Raw genomic sequence first — 25,364 nt, 5'->3', positions numbered from 1 at the left:
ATTCCACAGCAGGGTGATATGCAAGTGGGCCCTCCACATTCATTGGGGTTAGGGATGCAGGACCCACCGTGAAAGTGGAAAAAGCGCAAATTAAGAAAACGTGATCTTTTAACCTGAGAGGACACCTATCTAGGAATTTTCTATGTCCTCCAGCACAACTCTATGGTCAACATCTGCCATAATCATTGAATTGTGCTAGAGGACCAATAAATACCTAGAGAAAGGTTCTCTCTAGGAATTTTTAGGTCTTCCAGCTCAACTTCTGGGAAAACATGGTCACAGAGCCATACTGGAGGACATAGAAATTCATAGAGAGAACATATTAATAAAATCTGCAAATAAACAAATCTGTAAAAGTCAAAGCTGCAAATGTGGAGGGTCAATTTTAATTCCTTTTCTCTCTCCTGACTGTCCACCATCCAATGGGTGACTCTGGTTTTAGTATTATGTGAGTGATGAAGAAAAGCTTTTCCATATCTATTTGATATGGCCCAGACAGAATTTTTTATTCACCTTGATCATGTCAGCTTTTTCCCCTAAGCAAATTCATCTAGTTGCTTGTGATTTATTCATTTATTCAGAGTTTTTATACCCTGCTCTTCTGCCAGAGTGGCTTACAAATAGTTTCCGTCTTGTGCATCTTTCCCAGCTCAATTCTCACCCTCTCTACTTCTGTGCCTTCAATTTCTGACTTATGGTGGCCCTATCACAGGGTTTTCTTGGCATGATTTTTTTTCTAATTTGTTTTTTATTGAGTTTTTACAATAAAACACATAAAGTCGGTAGAACGATGACAAATTCTTGGCAAGATTTGTTCAGAGAAGGTTTGCCGTGCCATTGTCTTCCCCTGAGGCTGAGAGAGTGTGACTTGCTCAAGATCACCCCATGGTTTTCATGGCTGAGCTGGGAATTGAACCCTGGTCTCCAGAATCATAGTCCAATACTCAAACCACTATGACACTCTGGTTCTTCTTCTTTCTTCTTCGTGGTCTCTGCGAATCATACAAATGGGTTTTCTGCGCCTGCGCAGTGCTGCTCGGATACTTCTGGAATCACTGGGCAAAGTAGACTTTGCAACTTATGGCAACTGGAAACCATCCTGTTTTTCCATGTTCTGTTCTAACAGTTGCCCCTTGTCCTGAGTATAGATTCCTTATGAGGACTACCAGATATGGTCACCCTTCCATGCTGTTAAGAGAACAGATCAAACTTGAACTCTCCCTGTAAGCCAAGAGGATCATAGAATCATAGAATCATAGAGTTGGAAGAGACCGCAAGGGCCATCCAGTCCAACCCCATTCTGCCATGCAGGAAATCACAATCAAAGCATCCCCGACAGATGGCCATCCAGCCTCTGCTTGAAGACCTCCAAGGAAGGAGACTCCACTACACTCCGGGGGAGTTTGTTCCACTGTCGAACAGCCCTTACTGACTGTCAGGAAGTTCCTCCTAATGTTGAGGTGGAATCTCTTTTCCTGCAGTTTGCATCCATTGCTTCGGGTCCTAGTCTCTGGAGCAGCAGAAAACAAGCTTTCTCCCTCCTCAATATGACATCCCTTCAAATATTTAAACAGGGCTATCATATCACCTCTTAATCTTCTCTTCTCCAGGCTAAACATCCCCAGCTCCATTTTAGTCGTCCTCCTTTGGACACGCTCCAGTTTCTCAATGTCCTTTTTGAATTGTGGTGCCCAGAACTGGACACAATATTCCAGGTGGGGCCTGACCAGAGCATAATATAGTGGCACTATTGCTTCCCTTGATCTAGACACTATACTTCTATTGATGCAGCCTAAAATCTCATTGGCCTTGTTAGCTGCCGCATCACATTGTTGACTCATGTTCAACTTATGGTCTACTTGGACTCCTAGATCCCTTTCACACGTAGTTTCATTCAGCCAGGTGTCCTCCATCCTATATCTGTGCTTTTCGTTTACATTTCTCCGTGTTGAATTTCATTTTGTTAGCTATGGCCCAGTTTTCTAGTCTGTTCAGGTCATTTTGAATCTTGATCCTGTCCTCTGGGGTATTAGCTACTCCCCCTAATTTGGTGTCATCTGCAAATTTGATAAGTATGCCCCCAATTTTGTCTTCCAAGTCATTGATAAATATATTGAATAGTACTGGGCCCAGGACAGAGCCCTGTGGGACCCCACTGGTCACTTCTCTCCAGGGTGAAAAGGAGCCGTTGTTGAGCACCCTTTGGGTTCGGCCAGTCAACCAATTACAAATCCATGTAACAGTTGCCTTGTCTAGCCCACATTTTACAAGCTTGTTTGCAAGAATATCATGGGGAACTTTGTCAAAGGCCTTACTGAAATCAAGATATACTATATCCACAGCATTCCTTTGGTCATATAATGAAAAACATGACTCACTAGAAAAGATCATAATGCTTGGTAAAAGTATAAGGCAAGAGGCAGTGTGGTATAGTGGTCTGAGTGTTGGACTACAACTCTGGAGACCAGGGTTCGAATCCCCACTCAGCCATGAAACCTATTGTGTGACCTTGGGAAGTCACACTCACTCAGACTCAGGTGAAGGCAATGCCAAACCTCCCCAGAACAAATCTTGCCAAGAAAACCCCATGATAGGATCTCCATAAATCGAGAAGGGCTTGAAGGCACACAACAACAAGAATGCATAAGGCAGTAGGAAAAGAGGAAGACCACATTCCAGATTAATAGACTCAGTCAAGGAAGCCACAGCCCTGAGTTTGCAAGGGCTGGATCCTGTTAATAACTCAGGGCCCGAACACATAGGCCAAAACAAAGCTGCTTTGGGTCACTTTGAAGATATGCTGTTTAAATGACACACACATCTTAAGAGGCCAGAAGCTTGTCAATGCCATGCTCCAGTCCTTAGGACTGGAGTGTGGCTTTGGCGCAGCTTTGGGCCTCTTAAGACGCATGCATCATTTAAACAGAACACTTCCAAATTTAAACAGCACACTTTGGGCCCGAAGCAGCTTTATTTTGGCCTGTCTGTTTGGGCACAAAGTGACCTGGAAGAGGTCTCTCATTTGTAGGATCACTATAAGTGGAAATCAACTTGACAGCAGTTAGCAACAAAGTAGGCACAGATCTAAACTGGGTCTCCCATACTCTTCCAACAGTTTATAGTTTACAAAGCAGAAAGTGCTACAACAGCAGAAGGCTCTTATACTTGAATGATTAGTACTTCCTACTCAGGGCTAGGAAAGGAAACTCATGGCCTTCCAGATGCTTCCCCTATTAGTTAATTTCAATTTGAATAGACACACTAAATAAACTGTTAAATGGTGTGTTTACCCATAGGCAACTCTCACTGATTCAATAGAGTCTCTATTCTATTTGCTTCTTATGATGCAATTCTGGCTAGGATGTTTGAATGGAAGTGTGTTTGAAATGGTGTTTTCTAAAGCAGAGGAGAAACTTTTCTGAAATTATATTCTTAACATCTTTCTTTTACATTTTATTTTCCTTTTGGTTTTTCCCCCTCACATGGAATTTTCAAGTATTTCTACAACTTTCAGAGGTCTGCCTGATTGTATAAAAACAAAGAAATGTCTAGTTTCAGTAATGTGTGTTGTGTGTCTTCATGTTTCAATTTAAATAGTTTTTAAAAATGTAATTAAGTTGTCCTCTTGACAAATTTAGAACAAGTTTCAACACTTAATTGACATTAAATAATTAGTTCTTCTCACTGATATCATATTACTATATAAAAAAGATTTGGTCAAGAGGAGATGAGTCAGTGTGATGTAGAGGTTTGAGTGTTGGACTATGACTCTGGAGACTGTGGCTCGGTACATACTGCCAATAAGTGGCATTCCAGGGCCGATTCTAAGGTTAGGGTCTGCGGGGCAACCGCACAGTCCCTAACCCTAGAACATTAATGGCGGCGTAACAATGGTGGTGCCCTGTATACATGGGCACAGGCATTGTTACATAAGTGCTGCACACCATCCGCACAACACTTACATAATGAGTTTGCCAGTGGCGCACTTGTTATGCTGCCCCTGCAGCTTTAAATGAACCCGCTTTTTGCGGGTTCTTTTTCCGCCAGAGGGAAGTCGTGCAATTTGGCAGCTGCGGCTTTCCTTTGGAGGAAAAACAGGCACTGGAAGGCCACCATTTTTTGATGTTTTGTACTGCGCCTATGACTCCGAATCCCCACTGGCCAGGGAAACACACCTATTCATTACACTCCTTCCTCCAGCTTGTACCTACTGAAATAATCTGCCAGTTCACTCACTGTATTACACCAAATAAATAAGCTTATGCTAAATAAGATCAGATAGTCTTTAAGATGCCACAACACTTGTTTCTTTGCAGAGGTAAAAATGTCCTGCGAAGCTATTGAGATGGAATTTGCAGATTTGATATTAATCAGTCTCTGGAGCAAAAGAGGCTGAGACTGGATAGATCACAACAGACAATAAAATCCATCTATCAGTCTAGTACCTATGCAGAATGGATTATATCAGGCTGATTGTATAATCTCTTCTTGTTGTTGTGTGCCTTCCGTTGTTTCTGACATATGGTGACCCTACAAATCAACCTTTCATGGGGGTTTCTTGCCAAGATATATGCAGAAAAGGTTTGCCATTGCCTTCCTCTGAAGCTAAGAGAGTGTGACTTACCCAAGGTCACCCAGTAGGCAGAGCAGGGATTTGAGAGAGAGTAGGGATAATTTTTTAAAAATCAATGCAACCAGTGTATTTGGCTTGAAAACATTAATATAAGAATGTATCTCAGCACTAATGCCCTTCTTTTTCCAAAAGTTTGTTCACACACATTATAACAAAGAATAAATATTTAGGCTTTCTTATGTTATTTGAAAACTGGCTCCGCTTAATTTATAGCAACAAATCAACTTTAATAAAACAATTAAGTAACAGACTTTAGCATCACAGAATGCAAACCTTGCAGTACAATCACAGAGTTCAATATCTGCAACCAACAGACAGCCAGTGAAAGTCAAGGAGTTGGTAATTATTAATTTAAGTGAAAACTATTCTGCAAACGAGAGATGATTATAATATAATATGACATTGAAATCAATACGAATGGACAAATCAAAGGAGTAACTTAACTGTTGATTCATTCAAGAGTTTGCTGCTGGTTAACTACAATATTAAGCCTTTGTCTTGCTCAGAGTTCTGTAAATATATTGCAAGCCAAGAAGGCCTTTTAAGTTCATCAGAAAAATACAGCTCAGTGCAGAATAACAAAAGTAATTTATATTTATATTAGTGTTTTTAGCTATTATTTTGTAAGGTCCTACCCTTTTCTTGAACATCCTACATTTTGTGGTGCCTTGTCCACCTTCACGGTTAGGACATCTGGTCACCCTGGCTGGTGGGGGCGAAATCATGCTTGAACACATTTTGGTAGATGTTTTTATGCTTCTAGAAGGTTCAAAATGTTGCTTTCTTATACAAGGCACACCTGGCTGCGTATTTCACTTCACATGTGCTCATAGTGAGTTTTTAATTTTAAAAAATGTGTTGAAACATAATGTTTCTGTTGTTGTTGGGTTGGTTTCCTGCTTTGTTTTGTTTTTGATGTTACAATGGCTGCTGCCACACTTCAGAATTAAATAGTTTGATATCACTTCAAGTCTCCTGGGATCTGTAGTTTGTTGTGGTACCAGAGCTCTCTGACACAGAAGGCTATCTCACAAAACTACAAACCCCAGAATTCCATAGCATTGGGATGCATGGCAGTTAAAGCAATGACAAATGGCATTAATTCTGCAGTGAGAGTGCTGCCACTGCCCAGCTCTTCTTCTGGTATGCCTTCAAATCGTTTTTGATCTATAGTGAGCCTATCATGGGGGTTTCTTGGCAATATTTGTTCAGAGGGGTGTTCATAGAATCATAGAGTTGGAAGAGACCCCAAGGGCCATCCAGTCCAACCCCTGCCATGCAGGAACTCTCAACCAAAGCATACCCAACAGATGGTCATCCAACCTCTGTTTAAAAGACCTCCAAGGAGGGAGACTCCACTACCCTCTAAGGGAGCGTGTTACACTGTTGAACAGCCCTCACTGTCAGGAAGTTCTTCCTAATGTTGAGGTGGAATCTCTTTTCCTGGAGCTTGCATCCATTGCTCCGGGCCCTGTTCCCTGGAGCAGCAGAAACCAAGCTTTCTCCCTCCTCAATATGACATCCCTTCAAATATTTAAACAGGGCTATCATATCACCTCTTAACCTTCTCTTCTCCAGGCTAAACATCCCCAGCTCCCTAAGTCGTTCCTCATAGGGCATGGTTTCCAGACCTTTCACCATTTTAGCTGCCCTTCTTTGGACACACTCCAGTTTCTCAATATCCTTTTTGAATTGTGGTGCCCAGAACTGGACACAGTATTCCAGGTGAGGCCTGACCAAAGCACTATTGCTTCCCTTGATCTAGACATTATAGTTCTATTGATGCAGCCTAAAATTGCATTGGCCTTTTTAGCTGCCGCATTACATTGTTGACTCATGTTCATCTTGTGGTCTACTTGAACTCCCAGATCCCTTTCACATGTAGTCTCATTCAGCCAGGTATCCTCCATCCTGTATCTATGCATTTCATTTTTCTGTCCTAAGTGCAGTACCTTACATTTCTCCTTGTTGAATTTCATTTTGTTAGCTTTGGCCCAGCTTTCTAGTCTATTCAGCTTTCTAGTCTATTCATTTTGAATTCTGATCCTGTCCTCTGGGGTATTAGCTTCTCTTCCTAATTTGGGTTTGCATTTGCCTTCTCTGTCAGAGAGCTTTGTTGGTTTCTCTCTTGGCTGACATGGCTCTAAGGTGGGGACTGGTGCAAATATGTTCCTTGGGTTTGTTTTCCTCTTCTAACTTTTCCTGCTCTTGCTCTCCCTTGCAACCAGGATGCTCTTCTTCCCTTTTAGCAAAAGGAATATGGGGAGGGGGGTTGACACTGCTTTCTGTCAGAGACATGGAAGTCCCCTAAAAAATGTCCAAGGTAGAGCATGTGGACCTTTCCTGAGGGTGCATCTGCACTGTAGAAATAATGCAGTTTGGCACCACTTTAAGCGCTGTAGCTCCATCCTACGGAATCCTAGGGTTTGTATTTGGCGGTGATGGTGGGCATTTAGAGTTCTCAGGGTGCATCTACACTGTAGAAATAATGCACTTTGACATCATTTTAAGTGCTGTAGCTTCATCCCATGAAATCTTGGTATTTGTAGTTTTGGAAGGTCTTTAGCCTTCTCTACCAAAGGATGCTGGTGCCCCACAAAACTACAAATCTCTGGAATCAATAGGATAGAACTACAGCATTTAAAGTAGTGACAGTGTGGGATAGAGCAATGGCAAGTGATATCAAACTGTATTATTTCTACAGTATAGACACACCTCTAAGACTGCTATAACCTGACAGTAAAAATCTGTGTTGCCCTCTTTCTAAGGGTGAGGCTGTGAAAATAAAACATCCAGCTAGACAGAGGCGGGATATAAACCGCCATATAGTACGTATAGGATACGTACTAGGGTTAGGAAGGGGCGGTGCTTCCGCACCCCCCTAACCCTAGTACGTATCCTATACGTACAAGATGGCGGTGCCCCTTCCACATGGGCGCCGCCATCTTTACGTATCGGACGCTGAGCGTCCGGACGTGTCTCAGCCTTTATGACGTAGTGAGTGCGCCCCTGGCGCCTCGCTACGTGACAAACGCGACTGAAAAAAGAAGCTCCATTTTGGAGCTTCTTTTTTGGTCTGCGCGGGAGCTGCGCCGTCTGAAGGCTCCGGCTCCCCAATGGACCTACCGGCGGCGGCGGGAGACCGCCGCAAAGCGGCGGTTTGTACCCCGCCAGAGACTGAGGAGGAAAAAAGAGGGCTGGTTGGGCTTAAGAAGACCTTGTAAAAAGGCTCCTCAGAAGCTTTTTTAAAATGAGACATGCCTGTAATGCAGAGTGTTTAGAGGAGGCTTGTTCTTAAATGGTCAGTTAGGATCCATTAGCATTATTTGAAAAACATGTTCTTGGTGGAAGAGAAAACTGCTAGAACTGGTTTCCAGAACTGGTTTGTCAATATCAACACAGCTTCATGCCTTCCAGCATTTCATACATGAAAATAGGGATTTGTTATTACCTGCCACATATGGCAACCCTATGTTCTCAACCACCCTGTCTGGTTTTTTGTGTGCCTCCAAGTCATTTTTGACTTATGGTGACCCTAAGGTGAACCTATTATGTTTCTCCAGAGGGGATTTGCCAGTGCCACCCTCTGAAGCTGAGAGAGTGTGACTTGCCCAAAGTGGTTTTGCCAGTTCCTTCCTCTGAAATACATCCACATAAACCCACCGGATGACCTTGGGCAAGTCACAACCTCTCAGTCTCAGAGGATGGCAATGGCAAACCCTGTTTGAAAAAACTTGCCAAGAAAACCTCATAATAGGTTTGCAGCCAGCATGGTGTAGTGGTTTGAGCATTGGACTGTGACTCTGGAGACTAGAATTCAAATACTGTCTCGGCCGTGGAAACCCACTGGGCAACCTTGAGCATGTCACACTCTCTCAGCCTCAGAGGATGGAAGTGGCACCCCCCCCCCCTCTGAAAAGACTTGCCAAGAAAACCCCATGATAGGTTGCCTTTGGGTTGCCATAGTTGGAAGCTGGAAACAGTTGGAAATGACTTGAAGGCACACAACAAGAAAAGTTTTGTTAGGATTGCCATAAATTGGAAATGACTTGAAGGCATACATCAACAACAGATTGCCATCATAGGGCTCTTTCCTACACTCACCCATCATTCACCAAATGAACATCTTATATCTGTGTGGGGTAGTGTTTCCAATGGTCCAGAAAGCAGGGCCAACACATTCAATCTGCAGCATGAGTGGGGACTGTGAGGCCCACCAGATGTGGATGAACTGCAGCTCCCAGCATCCCTTAGCCCTGGCTATAATAGCAAAGGCTGCTGGGAGGTGCAATGCAACAACATCTAGAGGGCCTCACATTTACCATCCCCAGCAAACTTGAGTATTGTTTAAAAGCTTTGTATTGAGATTACAATTTAAAACAAAACTATTGGGGGCAATGAGTTTTTGGGAAACTAGCTACAGTGTTAAAAGGTTTGTTTGTTTTAAGAAGAGCAAAATCCTTGTCATTTGTTGCAAGTTTTAAAAAGAGTGTTAATGGGGAATATGATTCTATGGGAGGCATTCTGTACATGCTTAGGGGCCCTCTGCTAATCCCCCCTCCACATATTAAGAAAAGGCTTTTTATCCCCACCTAACACCTATATTAGAAGTCAGCCTTGCCATTCTGGAGCAAGAAAATAAAATTGCCTTTGTTTTTGTTGTTGCTGTGTGCCTTCAAATTGTTTCCAATTTATGGTAACCCAAAGGCAACCTTATCATGGAGTGTTGTTCGCAAGATTTGGCCAAGATCTTTTTCAATACTTAAAACCAGTGAGGGGATATCAAAATTATATCCTTGATTTTGAATTCTGTTCTAAGAGGGGTGTTCAAATGAAAGATTCTTGACAAAACATTTTTATGCTGGAATAATTGCCATGTTGTTCAAAAACTGATTTAAGAATTGGTAAGTTTCAGAACCACCTCTTGGGTATTCCTTGCCTAAGAAAACCCTATGAAATTTGTGGGTTTACCACAAGTTAGCAGGCAGCTTGAAGGGACGTAACACACATGTAAGTTTCAAAAGGGTTCTTAAGAAATAAAAGGGCCCGAAGAGACAGGCCAAAATAAAGCTGCTTTGGGCCACTTTGGAAGTGTGCTGTTTAAATGCCGCATGTGTCCAAAGAGGCTGAAAGCCGTGCCAAAGCCACAGTCCAGTCCTAAGGACTGGAGCGCAGCTTTGGCACAGCTTCTGTGGTCTTAAGATGTGTGTGTCATTAAAACAGCATACCTTCAAGGGCGCGTTACAGACCGCTGAGAAGCAGCGGTCTGGCTCTGCCTCCGCTTGCAGCGTCCGGGAACCACAGCCTTTAAACGGCGTGGCTCCCAGATGCTGCAGAGAAGGAGCGCGGAAATCGCGCTCCTTCTCAGGCCCGGGAAGAGGCGCCGCGAGTGCCAAAGGGCGCACTCGCGGCATCACTTCCAGTGCGCCATGTGCGGATGCAGAGTGTCCGCTACGTCAAAATGGCGGCGCCCATATGAACAGGGTGCTGCCATTTTGTATGGACTGAGTCCATGATAGGGTAAGGGGCATCTAGAAGAGACGCCCCTTTTTCAAACTGGGACATCCTCAGGACGTCCCTAATGGCGGTTTGTAACCCGCCTAAGTGACCCAAAGCAGCTTTATTTTGGCCTGTCTATTCAGGCCCAAAAGTGTATCAAGTGCATACAGTTGGCCCTCCACCTCCACAGATTCTTTATCCGCGGATTCAACTATCCACGACTTGAAAATATTTCAAAAATACATCAATTTCAAATAGCAAACCTTGTTTTCCATTTTATATAAGGGACACCATTTTACTCTACCATTGTATGTAACAGGACTTGAGCATCCATGGATTATGGTAACCAGGGATGGTCCTGGAACCAAACCCCAGCAGATACCAAGAGCCCACTGTATAAATGGATTACAATGTCTGTATGATTAGTAGTAATGTATTGAATATGTTCCCTTGACCTACCTATTGTCTCTGGAGAGGCTCTAATTAAATGGCAAAAAGCAATATAGGAAAAGGACACCCTTGTCCTTGTACCTATTTTCAATTGAAAGATGAATGAATGAATTAATTTGAAAAGTTGAGTCAGTCTTATTTGTGTGAATATAGGCATTTGCAGCCAGTGGTTTGAGCCTTGGACTATGACCCTGGAGACCAGGGTTCGAATCCCAGCTCAACCATGGAAACCCACTGGATCTGTCCTGACAGTGGCTTCTCCCATTATTCCTTTATGAAAATGCAAGGATTTAGTAGTGTGATAGTGTGAGAGAGCCAGCATGATGTAGTGGTTTGAGTGTTGGACTATGACCCTGGAGACCAGGGTTCAAATCCCAACTCAGCCATGGAAATCCACTGGGTGACCTTGGGCAAGTCACACTCTTTCAGCCTCAGAGGATGGCAATGGCAAACCCCTCTCTGAAGAAATCTGGCCCAAGAAAACCCCATGATACCTTAGGGTTGCCCTAACTTGGGAATCCCACTGGGCAAATCACACTCTCTCAGCCTCAGGGGAAGGCGAAGAGAACAGGTTGAACCTTTTCCAGGACCTATCCTCCATTTCAACCTTCTGTCCAGGAGGAGATTCCATGATTGCTCATGGCAATACCATGAAGGCTTATGGCAAGCCTTAGGATTGTCATAAATTGGAAATCACTTGGACAACAACAAAAGGCATTAGAGGACAGGGAGTCCTGGAGATGTCTTATTCATAGGGTTGCCATGGGTCAGTGATGTCTGGAGGGCAGTTAACAACAACAACAACAACAACTGCATTCATGATTCCTTTATGCTATCTAAATCCAGGTGTTAGTAAAAGAAGAATAGACCTGTTAAATTGTAAATCAAACATATGTAAATCTAAATGCATGTGAGGAAGTAGACTATAGTCTATGAAAGCTCATGCTGCCAACTTCTTTCTTTCAATGAGTCTCAAAGGTGCTATAAGATCTCTCCACATATGTAAATCTTATTAATTCAGCTGGCCTGCTCCAGATGGGATTAACAGCTACGCCCAAAAAGTGTAGGCTGCAAATCAGTTCAAATGATGTGGGGCTGTGGACCTTGACTGCTAAAGCTCAGATGTTCCTGTTTTCCCTTAGAGTGCCACAAGGTTCTTTCTTTTTGACTTCTTGTGTGCTTCCATGTTCCTTAAGGGAAAATACAGTTGTCCCTCCACATTTGCTGCTTTGATTTTAGCATATTTGATTATTTGTGGTTTTGCTTAATATGTTTACTCTAGGAATCTCTAAATCCTCTAGTGCAACTCTGCTGGAAGTTGACCATTTGTGCTGGAGAACCTAGAGGTTTCTAGATAAAACACTTCTCTAGGCATTTGCAGGTCCTCCAACATGATCCTATGGTCAGTTTCTGGCAGATGATGACTATAGAGTTGCACTTTAGAACCTAGAAATTCCTAGAGTGGTTTTCTCTCAGGTAAACAGAATAGCGCTTTTTCATTTGTAGTTTTTCCACATTCACAGGGGTCCTTCAAGCCTAATCCCAGTGGAGGGGCCACTGTAAATAACCTTTTGCATATGTGAATGGTATGTTCTCTGTAGTCCAGAGAACAGGGCCAATACAAATCATGCATATATTTCTTAAGCATTAGGAGAGATAAGGGAGCCAGCATGGTGTAGTGGTTTGAGCAGTGAACTAGGACTCTGGAGACCAGGGTTCAAATACCAGCTCAGCCTTCTAAGCCCACTGGGTGACCATGGTTAAGTCATACTCTCTCATCCTCAGAGGACAGCAATGGTAAACCCCTTCTGAAGAAAGTTGCCAAGAAAACCCCATGATAGGCTCAACATAGGGTCATGACCTGAAGGCAATGTGAAGTTGAAGGCTTTAACGGCTGCACTCCATAGTTGTTTTTTTTTGTGGGATTTTGGGGCTATGTGGCCATGTTCTGGAAGAAACGTCAGGAATAAACTCTTCCAGAACATGGCCACATAGCCCAAAACCCCCACAAAAGTCATACAACAACAGCAAAGAAGAGATAAACTCCATATAGGCTGCAACTGCATTGCAGAATTATTGCAGTTTTGTTTTGTTTTGTTTTTTGTACACCACTTTAACTGTTGTGACTCAAGGCTATGAAATTCTGGGGGTTGTAATTTGTGAGATAGTTTAAAATATGGCAGCCAGGTTGATTGCTGGTACATCTAGGCATGCATGTATCACACCAATATTAAAATCACACAAATGGCTGCCAGTTAGTTTCTGGGCAAAATGCAAAGTGTTGGTTATTACCTTTAAAACCCTACTTAGTTTGTGTCCAGGTTACCTACAGGATCACCTCCTCCCATATAATCCACAGTGTACACTCAGGTTCTCTGGGGGACATTAACTTCAGTAGTTTCCAAGGTTTGGTCCTCCAGATGTTTTGGACGTTCAGCTCCCAAAAGCCCCAGCCAGCTTGATGAACAGTCTGGAATTCTGGGATCTGAAATCCAAAACATCAGGAGGACCAAACCTTGGAAACTACTGAAGTTAATCTCCCCCATAGTTTGAGAATATGTGGAGGACCAAAGTTTGGGGCCCACTGATTTACTTCAGCCAACCAAGACTAGAATGGCAACAGTCACCAGAGGACATTTTTGTCGGCCGCCCCCAGACTGTGGAACAACCTGCTGCTTGTACAGCTAAATATACTGTCTGAATTTAAAGCAGTATTAAAGTCCTATCTCTTCTAGCGAGCTTACCCTGCCAGTTTTAAACTATGAATTTTAAACTGGAATATTTTAAATGTTATGTTGGCTTATTTTAAAGTGCCCTATGTTTATGTGTTTTAACTAGATGTATTTATATGGTCTTTGGCCTTTTAATCTGTGCTATACCATGCCTCAAACTTTGGGGACAAGCGAGTAAAAAATATATATTATATTATTTAACCTTCTCTGTCAGAGAGCTCTGGTGCTACAACAGAATTCAAAGTATTCCATAGGATGGAGCTAGGAAAGATTTTAAAATGTTTTTATCTGAGAACAGCCTTGGGTTTGAAATAAATAAATAAATAAATAAATGACTGATAAAGCATTATGTAGTGCAGATGCAGCCATACAGGTTGTTAGCAACAAAAGCTTGTTCATGAAATCCCTGGGCAAATCACATGTTCTCAGCCTCAGGGGAAATAAATGGCAAACCTCCTCTGAAGAAATCTTGCCAAGAAAACCCCTTGATAGGGTCTCCTACTTGAGGGCACAAAACAACATCAACATATTGAAGCCTCCAAGGAGGGGCAATTCACACCACACAGTTACCGCACTATGGTTCCATTTTAACTGCTGTGGCTGCATACTATGGAATCCTAGGATTTGTAGTTTGGGGAAGAATTAGAATTCACTGTTTGAGAATTCTAGGTATCCCTCTCTAAATCCTACTATTTCCTAGGATGGAATCATAGCAGATAAATAAAAACATAGTGCTGTAGTCTACAGTAAGAAAGCTCTAGATCAAGGGAAGTGATAGTACCACTCTGTTCTGCTTTGGTAAGCCCCCACCTAGAATATTGTGTCCAGTTCTGGGCACCACAATTCAAAAAAGACATTGTGAAACTGGAACATGTCCAAAGGAGGGCGACTAAAATGGCGAAGGGTCTGGAAACCATGCCCTATGAGGAACGACTTAGGGAGCTGGGGATGTTTAGCCTGGAGAAAAGAAGGTTAAGAGGTGATATGATAACCCTTAAATATTTGAAGGGATGTCATATTGAGGAGGGAGCAAACTTGTTTTCTGCTGCTCCGGAGAACAGGACACAGAGCAATGGATGGAAGCTACAGACCAAGAGATTCCACCTCAACATTAGGAGAAACTTCCTGACAGTAAGGGCTGTTCGACAGTAGAACACAATTCCTCGGAGTGTGGTGGAGTCTCCTTTTTTGGACATCTTTTAAACAGAGGCTGGTTGGCCATCTGTTGGTATGTTTTGATGGAAGGTTCCTGCATGGCAGGGGGTTGGACTGGATGGCCCTTGCGGTCTCTTCCAACTCTATGATTCTATGATTGTAGATTGCTAAGGCTGCATGCAATCTATCCTGTGCACACTTACTTGGGAGTAAGGAACACTAACCATATGGAAGGTACTTTGTGCATATTAGGAGTGTTCATAGTCAAGGCTGGCTGACTGACTGACTGACAGACAATGAATGGGATAAGTTATTTTCTCTGAAGACAGCTGTCCTGATGGTCCACTTGGAGATTTCAGATCACAGCATAAATTAAAATAAATAGTAAATCAAGGATATACATGAAATAAACTTAGGCAGTGTTATGTGATAGAATGTAAAAATTCCTTTCTGGAAACAAAAATGCCTACTCAAAACCTATGTACTGAGGGCCTTGAGTTTTGTTATCTACTGTTAAAACAACTTTCACTTATTGCAACACTTCCAAGTCACTCAGGGTTATCAATAACTCTGCTGAGGTGTTGCAGATTCAGGGCCCTGGCTTCCTTGATTGAATCTATCAATCTGCAATATAGTCTTCCTCTTTTCCTACTGCCTTCTACCTTACCAAGCATTGTTGTCTTTTATAGTGAATCATGCATTCTAATGATATGGCCTAAATATGACAGTCTCATCTTGGCTTCTAAGGAGGGATCAGGCTTGATTTTGCTCTAGCAACCATTTATTGGCCTTTTTAGCAGTCCATGGTATCCTTAGTACTCTTGTCCAGCAACACATTTTAAATGAATTGTTTTTCTTCCCATCAGCTTTATTAATTGTCCAGCTTTATGATGGCATGGACAATCCAAAAAATATGATGGCACGGACAATCCAAACTTTAATACAGTAGTCCCTCCACATTTGCTAGTCTTAGACGCAAAGGACTCCCGTGCGTGTGGAAAAAGCGCACATTAAAATAAACACTATTCTTTTTGCCTGAGAGAACCCTTCTCTAGGAATCTTGAGGTTCTCCAGTGCAATTCTATGGTCAACATCTGCCAGACATTGATCATAGAATCATGCTGGAGGGCCTACAAATGCCTGGGCAAGTGTTTTCTCTAGGCACTTCTAGGTTCTCCGGTACAACTCTATGGTTAACGTCTGGCAGAGTTTTGCTGGAGGACCTAGAGATTCATAGAAAGAATATATTGATCAAACTCATAAATAATCAAATCTGCAAAAGTCAAAACCACAAATGTGGAGATCTAACTGTATTCAATTATATAGCTTTACATTTCAGGATCTTGTCTAATTCCTTCATAGTTCCCCATCCTATTCTTCTGATTTCTTCACTGAAGTCCCATTTTCATTAATAACTAGTCAAAGTATGGAAAATCTTTAATTATTTCAATGTCTTCATTGTCTACTTTAAAGTTATGTAAATCTTCCAACTATGGTAATTACTTTTGTTTTCTTAGCACTCAGCTATAAACCTGCCCTTGCACTTTTCCTTGAATTTCTTAAATATTTCTTCCAAGTCTATATCCTGCTAGAAGTATGATGTTGTGAGCTAGTGTGGGATAGTGGTTTGAGTGCTGGACTATGACTCTGGAGACCAGGGTTCAAATCTCATCTAGGAAACCCACTGGGTGATCTTGGGGAAGTCACACTCTCTCAGCCTCAAGAGGATGGCAAATGGCAAAAACCCCTCTCAACAAATCTTGCCAAGAAGGGAAATGTCTTTTCTCCCTCAATAATAATAATATATATTGTTGTGCAAAAAGATATTGCAGCAGCTTTGAGACTGTGAGAAATAAATTGTAGCATACGCTTTCCAATACTTGGTCTTTTTGTTTAGACAGGCGTTTAAAACAGAAAGTTTTAAAAGAACGTCCTGGGGTGGTTTAAATATGTATGCTTTTAAATGCTTGTATCTTTTTAAATTGTATTCTATTTTAAACAGATTATCAATTTTAATATTGCAATAGTTTAATTCCATTTGAATTGTCACTTTTGTTCAGTTTTTAATTGTACTCTGTTTTTAGACTGTAAGCAGCTTTGGGTCCCAATTCTGGGAGAACAGTGGGATACAAATTAATATAATAAATAAAGAATAAATAAATATTTCCTCAGATGCAAGAAACTTCCTAAAATATTTCCTTAGATGCATCTGAGGAAGCAGACCAACTCTGCAAAACATTTCTTTCCCCCAGTTAGTCTCAAAGCTGCTACAATATTCCTTTGCACAATAATATCTATTGTGATTCCAGAGGGGAAAAGACATTTCCTCTTTTCCTATTGTCGGGATTGAAATCCAATTCAGAGGAAGACACAGGAGCCTAGAGCAACCTAGAAGATAATCCCTTCATCCCAATTGACCATGCAGGCCCAGAGGAAGAGAACCCCATAGTCTAAAAAGGGATACTTCTCCTTTTTATGGATCAAGATAAATCATACTCCCATCTTGCTACACCTTTTAAGCCTAACAATGGCCTTTATCATTGCTCCCATTAGATACATTTTTGGGGAGGAGGGGAATAAAGACTATATAAAGGAGTTCTGTAGCCTTTTGGAGCCTATCTGAGGAGCAAGACATTTCTCAGCTTTTGAAGACTTTTGCAGACTTATTTTTTTCTCTCTCTCTCTCTAGAGAAGACAGTGGGCCTTTCCTTCTTGTCCTTTTTGGGCCTTCATAATACTCTTGAGAGGCCAATCCTTTCCCTGAAAGCTAAAGGGAAAGAGCCAGAGAATATTGACCCCTTTCTTGCTTCCTTCTTTCTCTCTCTTTTTAATTCTTATTACCTTTTCCTGCCCTTTGGCTTTGAGGTGTCCCCCATGGCTTTCGTCCTGTTGTCCCAGAAGAAGCTGAAAGGGGAGACCACTTGCTCGGTCTGCCTGGACTATTTCACCGCCCCAGTCACCCTGGACTGTGGGCACAACCTCTGCCAGGGCTGCCTGGAACAGTGTTGGGGGGTCCCTGGCACCACAGAGAAACCCACCACCTGCCCACAGTGCCGCCAGACGGTCTGGCGAAGGCACCAGAAGCCCAACTGGCAACTGGGCAACTTGGCCGGGCTGGCCAAAGAGGCTTCCACAGTGGAGAAGCGTGGAGGAGAAGAAAGTGCTGCCATGTGCCAAAGTCACCCTGGGGAACCCCTGCTCGAGATCTTCTGCCAAGAGGACCAAGTCCCACTCTGCCTGGCCTGCCTCAGGGCCCATCGGGGCCATGAGATCATCCCCCTCCAGGAGGCTGCCCAGGAAGCCAAGGTGAGGCTCCTTAGCCATCTCTGCCAAGGAGTGCTGGTGCCCCACAAAGTTACACATCCCAGGATTCTGGAGGATGGGCACAAGGGTCCCAAACACACTGCAGAAATAATCCAGTTTGACACTGCTTTAACTGCCCTGGCTCAATGCTAGGGAATTTTGGCAATTGTAGTTTTGGGAGACATTTAGCCCTCTGTCAGAACTACAATTCCCAGGATTCCCTAGCACTGAGTTAGGGTAACTTAAGCAGCCCACAAACTGGATTATTTCTGCAGTGTGTTTCATACGCCTGGGGTGAAAGTGGTGTCTAATTGCAAACTGCATTTCTGGGTAAGGTGCAAATTGTTGGTTATTACTTTTAAAGCCCTACATGGTTTGAGTCCAGGTTACATATAGGATCTCCTCCTCCCATGTAATCTGCCCCATACATTCAGGTCCTCTTGCGGGCATTTTCTCCAGTCAGCCAAGACTAAGTTGGGAACTGTTAACCAGAGGACTTTTTCTTTAGCCACCCCTAAACTGTAGAATGACCTTCCAGAAGAGATTCAACAGCAGAATACACAGTCTGAACTTAAAGAGCATTAAAGGCCAGTCTCTTCCAGCAGGCTTGTCCACATGATTCTTAAATTGTGAATTTTAAATATGGTTGTGTATATCTTTTGTCCTTTTAAATTCATGTGTGTTTTACCTGATGTCTTTATAATTGTTTTTGTTCCCCATCTGGGTCTATGGGGAGAGGCATGTAAGAAATAATAAATAATAATTATTATATTATGCATCTACATTGTAGGAATAAGGCAGTTTAACACTGCTTTAACTGCTGTTCCTCCACAAAGCTGCAGATCCAGGATTGTGTAGGATGGAGCCATGGCTGATAGTGGTGTGAAAGTGCATTATTGTTCATCTACACTGTAGGAATAAGGCAGCTTGGCCTTAAGTGCTGTAGCTCCATCCTATGAAACCCTGGGATCTGTAGTTTTTACAAGGCCCTTAGCCTTATCTGCCCAAGTGGGTTGGTGTCTCACAAAGCTATGCACCCCAGGACAAGATCCATGTTAATTAAAGTGGCATCAAACTGTGTTATTATTCTGCCATCTACAGGAATAAGTAAGGCAGTATGGCACCTCTTTTAAGTGCTGCAGCTCCATCCTATGACTCCTGGGATTTGTACTTTTACAATGTTAGCCTTCTCTGTCAAGGAATGCTGGTGCCTCACAAAGCTACAAATCCTAAGATTCTATAGGATGGAGCCGTGGCAGTCAAAGTGGCATCAAACTGCATTATTAATAAGGCAATTTGGCACTACTTTAAGTGCTGCATTTCCATTTTATGAACTGTGGGATTTGTAGTTTTACAAGGCCCCTTGCCTTCTCAGCCCTAGAGGGATGGTAAGCTACAAAATGCACAGTTCTGGAGAAAGGAGCCATAGCAGTTAAAGAGATGTGAAATTGTTATTTTTGAGAGAGGAGATAGGGGTGTGCGATCTTCCAGTGTCATCCACTGGCCTTCCACAATTGTGCAAATCCCTAATTTAGCAGAAATACAGTCAAATGCTGTTATCCAGTATACCTGCAGTATCAATTCTTGTTGACCAAATGTAGTTTTCTGGTTGTGTGCCTTCAGGTCATAAGTCTTAACTTATGGTAAACCTAAGGCAAACCTAACATGGGGTTTTTCTGGGGCTGATTTGTCCAAGGTCACCCAGTGGGTTTCATGGCTGAGCAAGGAATCGAACCCTAGTCTCCAGAGTAATCCAACACTCAAACCACTATGCCATGCTGCCTCTTTAATGTAGTTTTGTTGTTGTGTGCCTTCAAGTCTTTTTCAACTTACCATGACCAACATCACTGGGTTTTCTTGGCATGTTTCTTAAAAGGGTGTTTGCCATTGCCATCCTCTGAGGCTGAGAGAGTGTGACTTCCCAGGGTCACCCAGTGGGTTTCCATGACCAAATCAGAATTCGAATCCTGGTCTTCAGAGTCAGTAGTCCAAAGCTCAAACCACTACACCATGGTCATAATGTAGTTTTAGGTTAAAATACTTTAGGCACTGAAGATAGGGCAGTTTTCCATAGGCCTCTTCTTATGGCTGATCCTTCTCTAGAAGCCCTGAGGTTTAATTATTGTTAGGACACGGATGGAATAGGGAGAGAGCCATTCAAAGGGAAGGTGCAAATTGACAAGGGTTGCCTTAATTGTCAACTAAAACCCGGGACAAAATGTAGGACAAAATCTAGACCAAACTGTAGGACAATTGCAGGACAAAACTCAGCCCAAAATGTAGGACGTTTAAGATTTTCTTAAATGTCCTACATTTTGGGCTGAATTTGTCCTGCAGTTGTCCTACAGTTTGGTCTAGATTTTGTCCTACATTTTGTCCCAGGTTTTAGTGGACAATTATGGCAACCCGCCATCCCCCAGTTAAAATTTTCCTTCATTCCCCAAATTTCTAGGATTGCAGTAATTTAAATCTAGAAATAGTTTAGGCATCTGAAGAAAAAGGGCAGGCAAAGTTATCAAGGGAATGCAAACACAATAAAAAAGTTGTGGGTGTGAATTATTTTCAGTGGCCTGTTACAGACTGCCAAAATAAAGCTGCTTCGGGTCTCTTTGGAGGTATGCTATTTAAATAATGCATGGGTCCTAAGAGTCCGGAGGTCGCGCCAAAGCCACACTCGATTCCTAAGCACTGGAGTGCGGCTTTGGTGCAGCTTCTGGATTCTTAGGATGCATGCATCATTTAAACAGCATACCTCCAAAGAGACCTGAAGTAGCTTTATTTTGGCAGTCTATAACAGGCCAGTGTCTAGAAATTTAATGGGGAGACAAGATTCTTAGTAGGGCAAATACTTCAACCCCCCCCCCAAAAAAAAAAAAAACAACCCTTGGCACAACATAACAAGTACAGGAGAATTTAATAATCTGTTTAGTCTGCTTGTATGGTGTTGTGTGCCTTCAAACTGTACCAGATTTATGGCAACCCTATGACCAACCTATCACAGGGTTTCTTTGGCAGAATTTATTCAGAGGGGGTTTCCCATTGCCTTCACCTGAGGCTGAGAGTGTGTGACTATCACACTCCAAAATGAAAGGTCTGTCTCGCTTCCCACTCACTCCTGTTCTCCCAAAAGTTCTACAATTTCCACTATTTGTACTGTTCAAATGGTCTGCATGTTGCCCTCTTAGTGATTCTAATCTAATATTCATTAAACTTCCCAAAGTGCCACCAAGTGAACTTCTGTGTTTTCTACAGGAGAAGATCTTTTGCTGCATGGAGGAGCTTATGAAGAAGAGGGAGAAAATCTCGACACTTGAAATATGCACACTAAATGAGAGCGAACAGTTGCTTGTAAGTGCTACTTTTCCAGAACATGAACACATATTTTGACAAGCTTGCTGTTTATTGTCAGTTGTTTTTTGGGGGGAGCACATTAAATAAGCTAATTAATAGTGCTCAATTACAGGAGGTATAAAAATAAATATAGGTGGGTGGAAATGCAAGGTGACTAGATATCCTAACTGTAAAATATAAGATATTAAAGAAAAATGTAGGACAAAACAAAAGATAAAAACATTAATAAAAATTCATGCTTCTTAATCATGTTCAAAATGGAAGAGATTTTGGAATTCCTCTTAGATAGAAGGTTGAAATGTAGGACATGTCCTGGGGAATGAGGGCATCTGGTCACCCTTGGAAGTGGCACATTTGCAGTACAGTCATAGAACAGGGGTAGGTAAAATAGTATAGTGTTCAAAGATAGGCCGTTACCTTTAAATTTTGGAAGGAATGTCATATAGAAGATGGAGAAATTTATTTTTCGCTGCTTCAGAGAAGAGAACCCGATCCAGTGGATTCAAATTACAGGAAAAGAGGGTCCACTGAATCATGAGCTGTTTTGTTTTGTTTGACTGCAATTGCTATTTAATTGTGGAACAGACAGCTTCAAAAGGTAGTGGATTTTCTTTCTTGGGAGGACTTTAAATTGAAGTTGGATGTACTTTAGTTGTATGTCTTCCTATATGGCAAGGGGTTGGATTAAATGGTCATTATGCTTCCTTCCAACTCTCGGAATCTATGATCCTATGATTCCACTTTAATTGCTATGACAATAACCTGTGGAATCCTGAGATTTGCAGTTTAGGGATGGGCATTTAGATTTTTTTTAGTCTCTAGCATCTCTCCAAACTACAAAGCATGGGGTTTCATAGGATCCAGCCAGTCATTGCACTTAAAGTGGAATCCATGTGTGATAATGGTAGTATTGCCAGATGCCCCTTATTATAAGGGATGTTCTTTATTTTAAAGTCAGAAAACTTGTCCCTTACAGGCCTGACAGGTGTCCTTCAGTGTAAGGCATGTCTCCTATCTAAAGGATGGAGAGCTTTTCCTTTCATATAGGTTGAATTTTGGATATCAGCCCTCCATAAAAACAAAAATATGGGTATCCTGGTAATTTGTGAATACACCTCTCCCTCCATATTCCCTGGGGTTAGGGGCACAGGACCCCAATGAATGTGGGAAAAGCACAAATAACAAAAACACTGTGTTTTTACCTGAGAGAACACCTGTCTAGGAATCTCTAGGTCCTCCAGTGCAACTCTGTGGTCAACACTTGACCATAGAATTGCGCTGGAGGAGCTACAAAAATACCTAGTGGAGTGTTCCCTCTAGGAATCTCTAGGTCCTTCAGTGCGACCTTTGGTTAAGGTTGACCATAGAGTTGTGCTGGAGGATCTAGATATTTGTAAAAAGAACATATGAATAAAATCATGACTAATCAAATCTGCAAAAGCCAAAGCCGCAAATGTGGAGGGACGAGTGTATATATTAATTTTACAGAATACCTGGCTAAATTAACTGAAATCAATATGTTTATTTTGGTAAATACAAACATAGTGGTTGTCACACTTACTGATTGTCAACCCTATGTTACAAATTTTGGCTGCCCCTAAGGTGACACTATCTGGCATTGGCAGTATTTGTTCAGACAGGGTTCCTCAGAGGCTGAGAGAGTGAAACGTGCCCAAGTTGAAGATTCAAACCCTGGTCTGTACAATCCTAATCCAATACCCAGAGCACTACACCATGCTAGTTTTGCACATGGAACAAGCTAAAGCCTGCAAATTTCCTTGTTACAGATCAAATTTGAAAAACCCTGGGTTATATCTGTTATATTCTAATGCTCTGGTGCAAAGGCCAGTTTGAAGAATACTGTATATATTCATGTATAAGTGCAGAAAGTTTAGTAAAAAACCTGACCCCAAAAACCTAGGTAATCTAATCCATGGATCGATGTAATCCTCTTTCTATTCCCTTACTGTAGCAGCAAACAAAAACGGCAAAGCAAAGGACAGCAGACCAGTTAAAGAATCTACGCCATTTTCTACGAAAACTTGAGAGACAGCTACAAGACCAGGCGGCAGAAGTGGAGAAAGAGATTGTAACCAGAAGGGATGCGAAACTGGGCAAACTCTCTGAGGAACGTGCCTCTCTCAACAGCACCATCTCAGAACTGGCAAAGAAGAGTCAACAAACAGAGAGCAAACTTGTGCAAGTAAGAGTGTGGCAAAAGCAGCCCAGTCTCCTCTCTGGGCCAAGGTTGGATGTAACTTTTTGTGTATGTAAGCAAAGGGAAAGGTCTCAGCTTGTGGTGGAAGCCAGGGTATCAAGGCTTGATTCTTCTCACTACATCATACCTGTAGGATTGCCTCCTCCAATATAATCTTCCTGGACGCTCGGGTCCTCTGGAGGACAATTATCCCAAAGCCCTACATCATGGTTTGGGTCCAGGTTACCTACAGGATCACCACCCATGGAATCCGCCATGTATGTTCAAGTCCCCGGCAGACATTTACTCCAGTCCATAGCCTGTGGAATGATCTGCCAGAAGAGATTCAACAGCTGAATAATGTGAGATATAGTTTCTTAAGTACCAAAGTACCAAATCAAATTTAATCAGGACAAAACAAGTGAAGCAACAACATCCAATTTTTTAATTACAGTCTTACAAGAAAGTGTGTGCTAGGCAAGTAGGCACACCCAAACTTCTGTTGGCATTTTTCCACCCCTGTGACTTTATTGGCTGAAGTCATCAAAATATACAACAGATTATGAATGCCTAAAATGAATAAATTATCTCCACCCCCGTTTACACCTCCCACCTACTCAAATTCCAAATCCCCTCACCATATTTACAGATCTCTTCTTAGGATATGCCTTTGGCTTGATTTTTAGCAAAAGTGAAATCTATGCAACTAACCAAAGCGTGAACTGTGATTTCATCCCAAAGTCTCATTAACTATTCATCCTCTTTTCCAGTGGGGCTCTGAGCCCTGAGGTCCAAAAACGTATTTTACAGGATGTGTGCATGTGTGGTGTGTATTTTAAAAACCACTTCTGTCTTTTTAAATTAGAGGTCCTTCTAAAGGTGAAACACTTAATTATATTTCTATTAGCTTCTCATATATATAGAATATATATATTCTTACAGAAGATGCTCCCAGCCCCTTCCCTTGTTTCCCCATAAGATGAATTTAGCTTTCCCCCAATACTATAGATTTACCCTACCCTCGGACTAATCACTTCTTCCAATACATTATATCTGTAGAACTATGGGATTAATTTTATGGGTTACCTGGAGAACTCGATGCCATGGACTGGGGACCCTTTGCTCTGTAGGGTGCTTCCCAAACTCTGTCCCCAGCCTTCCCTGGCAAAAGCGATTTGATTCCTCAGCTGTTGATTCAGCTGGAACCCCCCTCACCAAACCCCCCCCCAATAAATATTTTGAGTTACTTTGCAGTGGTTGCAAACTCTCCTTCTTTGGATGAGAATCCCACATGCACTCATCATGCTGGCCAGAGCATTATGGGAGGTGTTGCCCAAAAGTGTAATGTTTCCAATCTCTGTTCTTTGGTTCATTGACTCTGAAGTCAGGTATGCACACAAGGATGTTGCTCAGTCCTTTGTTGCATTAAAGTGGCTCAACTGGCATACTATTGTCATTGCATCAAAAAGATTTTCTGATCACTGTAGCAAGCACTCAATTTCCTTTCCTCTCTCTTGTCCCTCTCCCTAGGATGTTGGAACTCTTTTACAGAGGTAAGTGGATCCTGGTTACTTTTTCCTTTACGATGCTTAGAGAAAGTCTGGAAGTGTCTGTTATGCTGGAGTCCCATCATTCACTGCTAAATATTTGGATACTTATTTATTATTTGTTCTTGTTGTTGTGTGCCTTCAAGTTGTCTCCAATTTACGACAACCCTAAGGCAAACTTATCATGTTTTTTTGTGGCAAGATTTGTTCAGAGGAGATTTGCCATTGCCTTCCTTGAGGCTGAGAGCATGTGACTTGCCCAAGGTGGGTTTGATGGCCAAGCTGGGAATTGAACCCTGGTCTCCAGTCATAGTCCAACACTCAAATCAGCACACCATGCTGGCTCTCAAATATATTATTATTTAAATTTTATTACAATATTTATAGCTTGCCCTCTATCAAAAGATCTTAGGGTGGCATAGAAATTGAACCAATACCAACAGGTGAAAACAATTTTAAACAATAAAAATAATTTAAGTAGACTAAAAACATATTAA

The 25,364-nt window shown here is 42.1% G+C and overlaps 1 protein-coding gene across 1 annotated transcript; it reads left to right on the top strand.

The window, feature by feature from the left end:
* The first annotated feature begins 17,343 nt into the window (after positions 1–17,343).
* On the top strand, positions 17,344–24,877 carry LOC149320961 (zinc finger protein RFP-like). Its single transcript, XM_089538810.1, has 4 exons — positions 17,344–17,775; positions 21,025–21,120; positions 23,096–23,326; positions 24,851–24,877. Exons 1-4 carry the CDS (start codon positions 17,344–17,346, stop codon positions 24,875–24,877), a joined length of 786 nt encoding a protein of 261 aa, XP_089394936.1.
* The last annotated feature ends 487 nt before the right edge of the window (positions 24,878–25,364 follow it).

Source organism: Sceloporus occidentalis, unplaced genomic scaffold, assembly GCF_023333645.1.
Source record: "Sceloporus occidentalis isolate IW3139 unplaced genomic scaffold, rSceOcc1.0.p SCAF_1, whole genome shotgun sequence".
In the NCBI taxonomy this organism is placed as follows: domain Eukaryota; kingdom Metazoa; phylum Chordata; class Lepidosauria; order Squamata; family Phrynosomatidae; genus Sceloporus; species Sceloporus occidentalis.
The sequence above is the reverse complement of the archived record's forward strand: the minus strand, read 5'-3'. Positions and strand labels throughout refer to the sequence as shown.

Coding starts and splice junctions, on each gene's coding strand:
- LOC149320961 (XM_089538810.1), top strand. CDS start 17,344: ATGGCTTTCGTCCTGTTGTCCCAGAAGAAGCTGAAAGGGGAGACCACT. Junction 17,776..21,024: donor AGGCTGCCCAGGAAGCCAAG/GTGAGGCTCCTT, acceptor TGTTTTCTACAG/GAGAAGATCTTTTGCTGCAT. Junction 21,121..23,095: donor ATGAGAGCGAACAGTTGCTT/GTAAGTGCTACT, acceptor CCCTTACTGTAG/CAGCAAACAAAAACGGCAAA.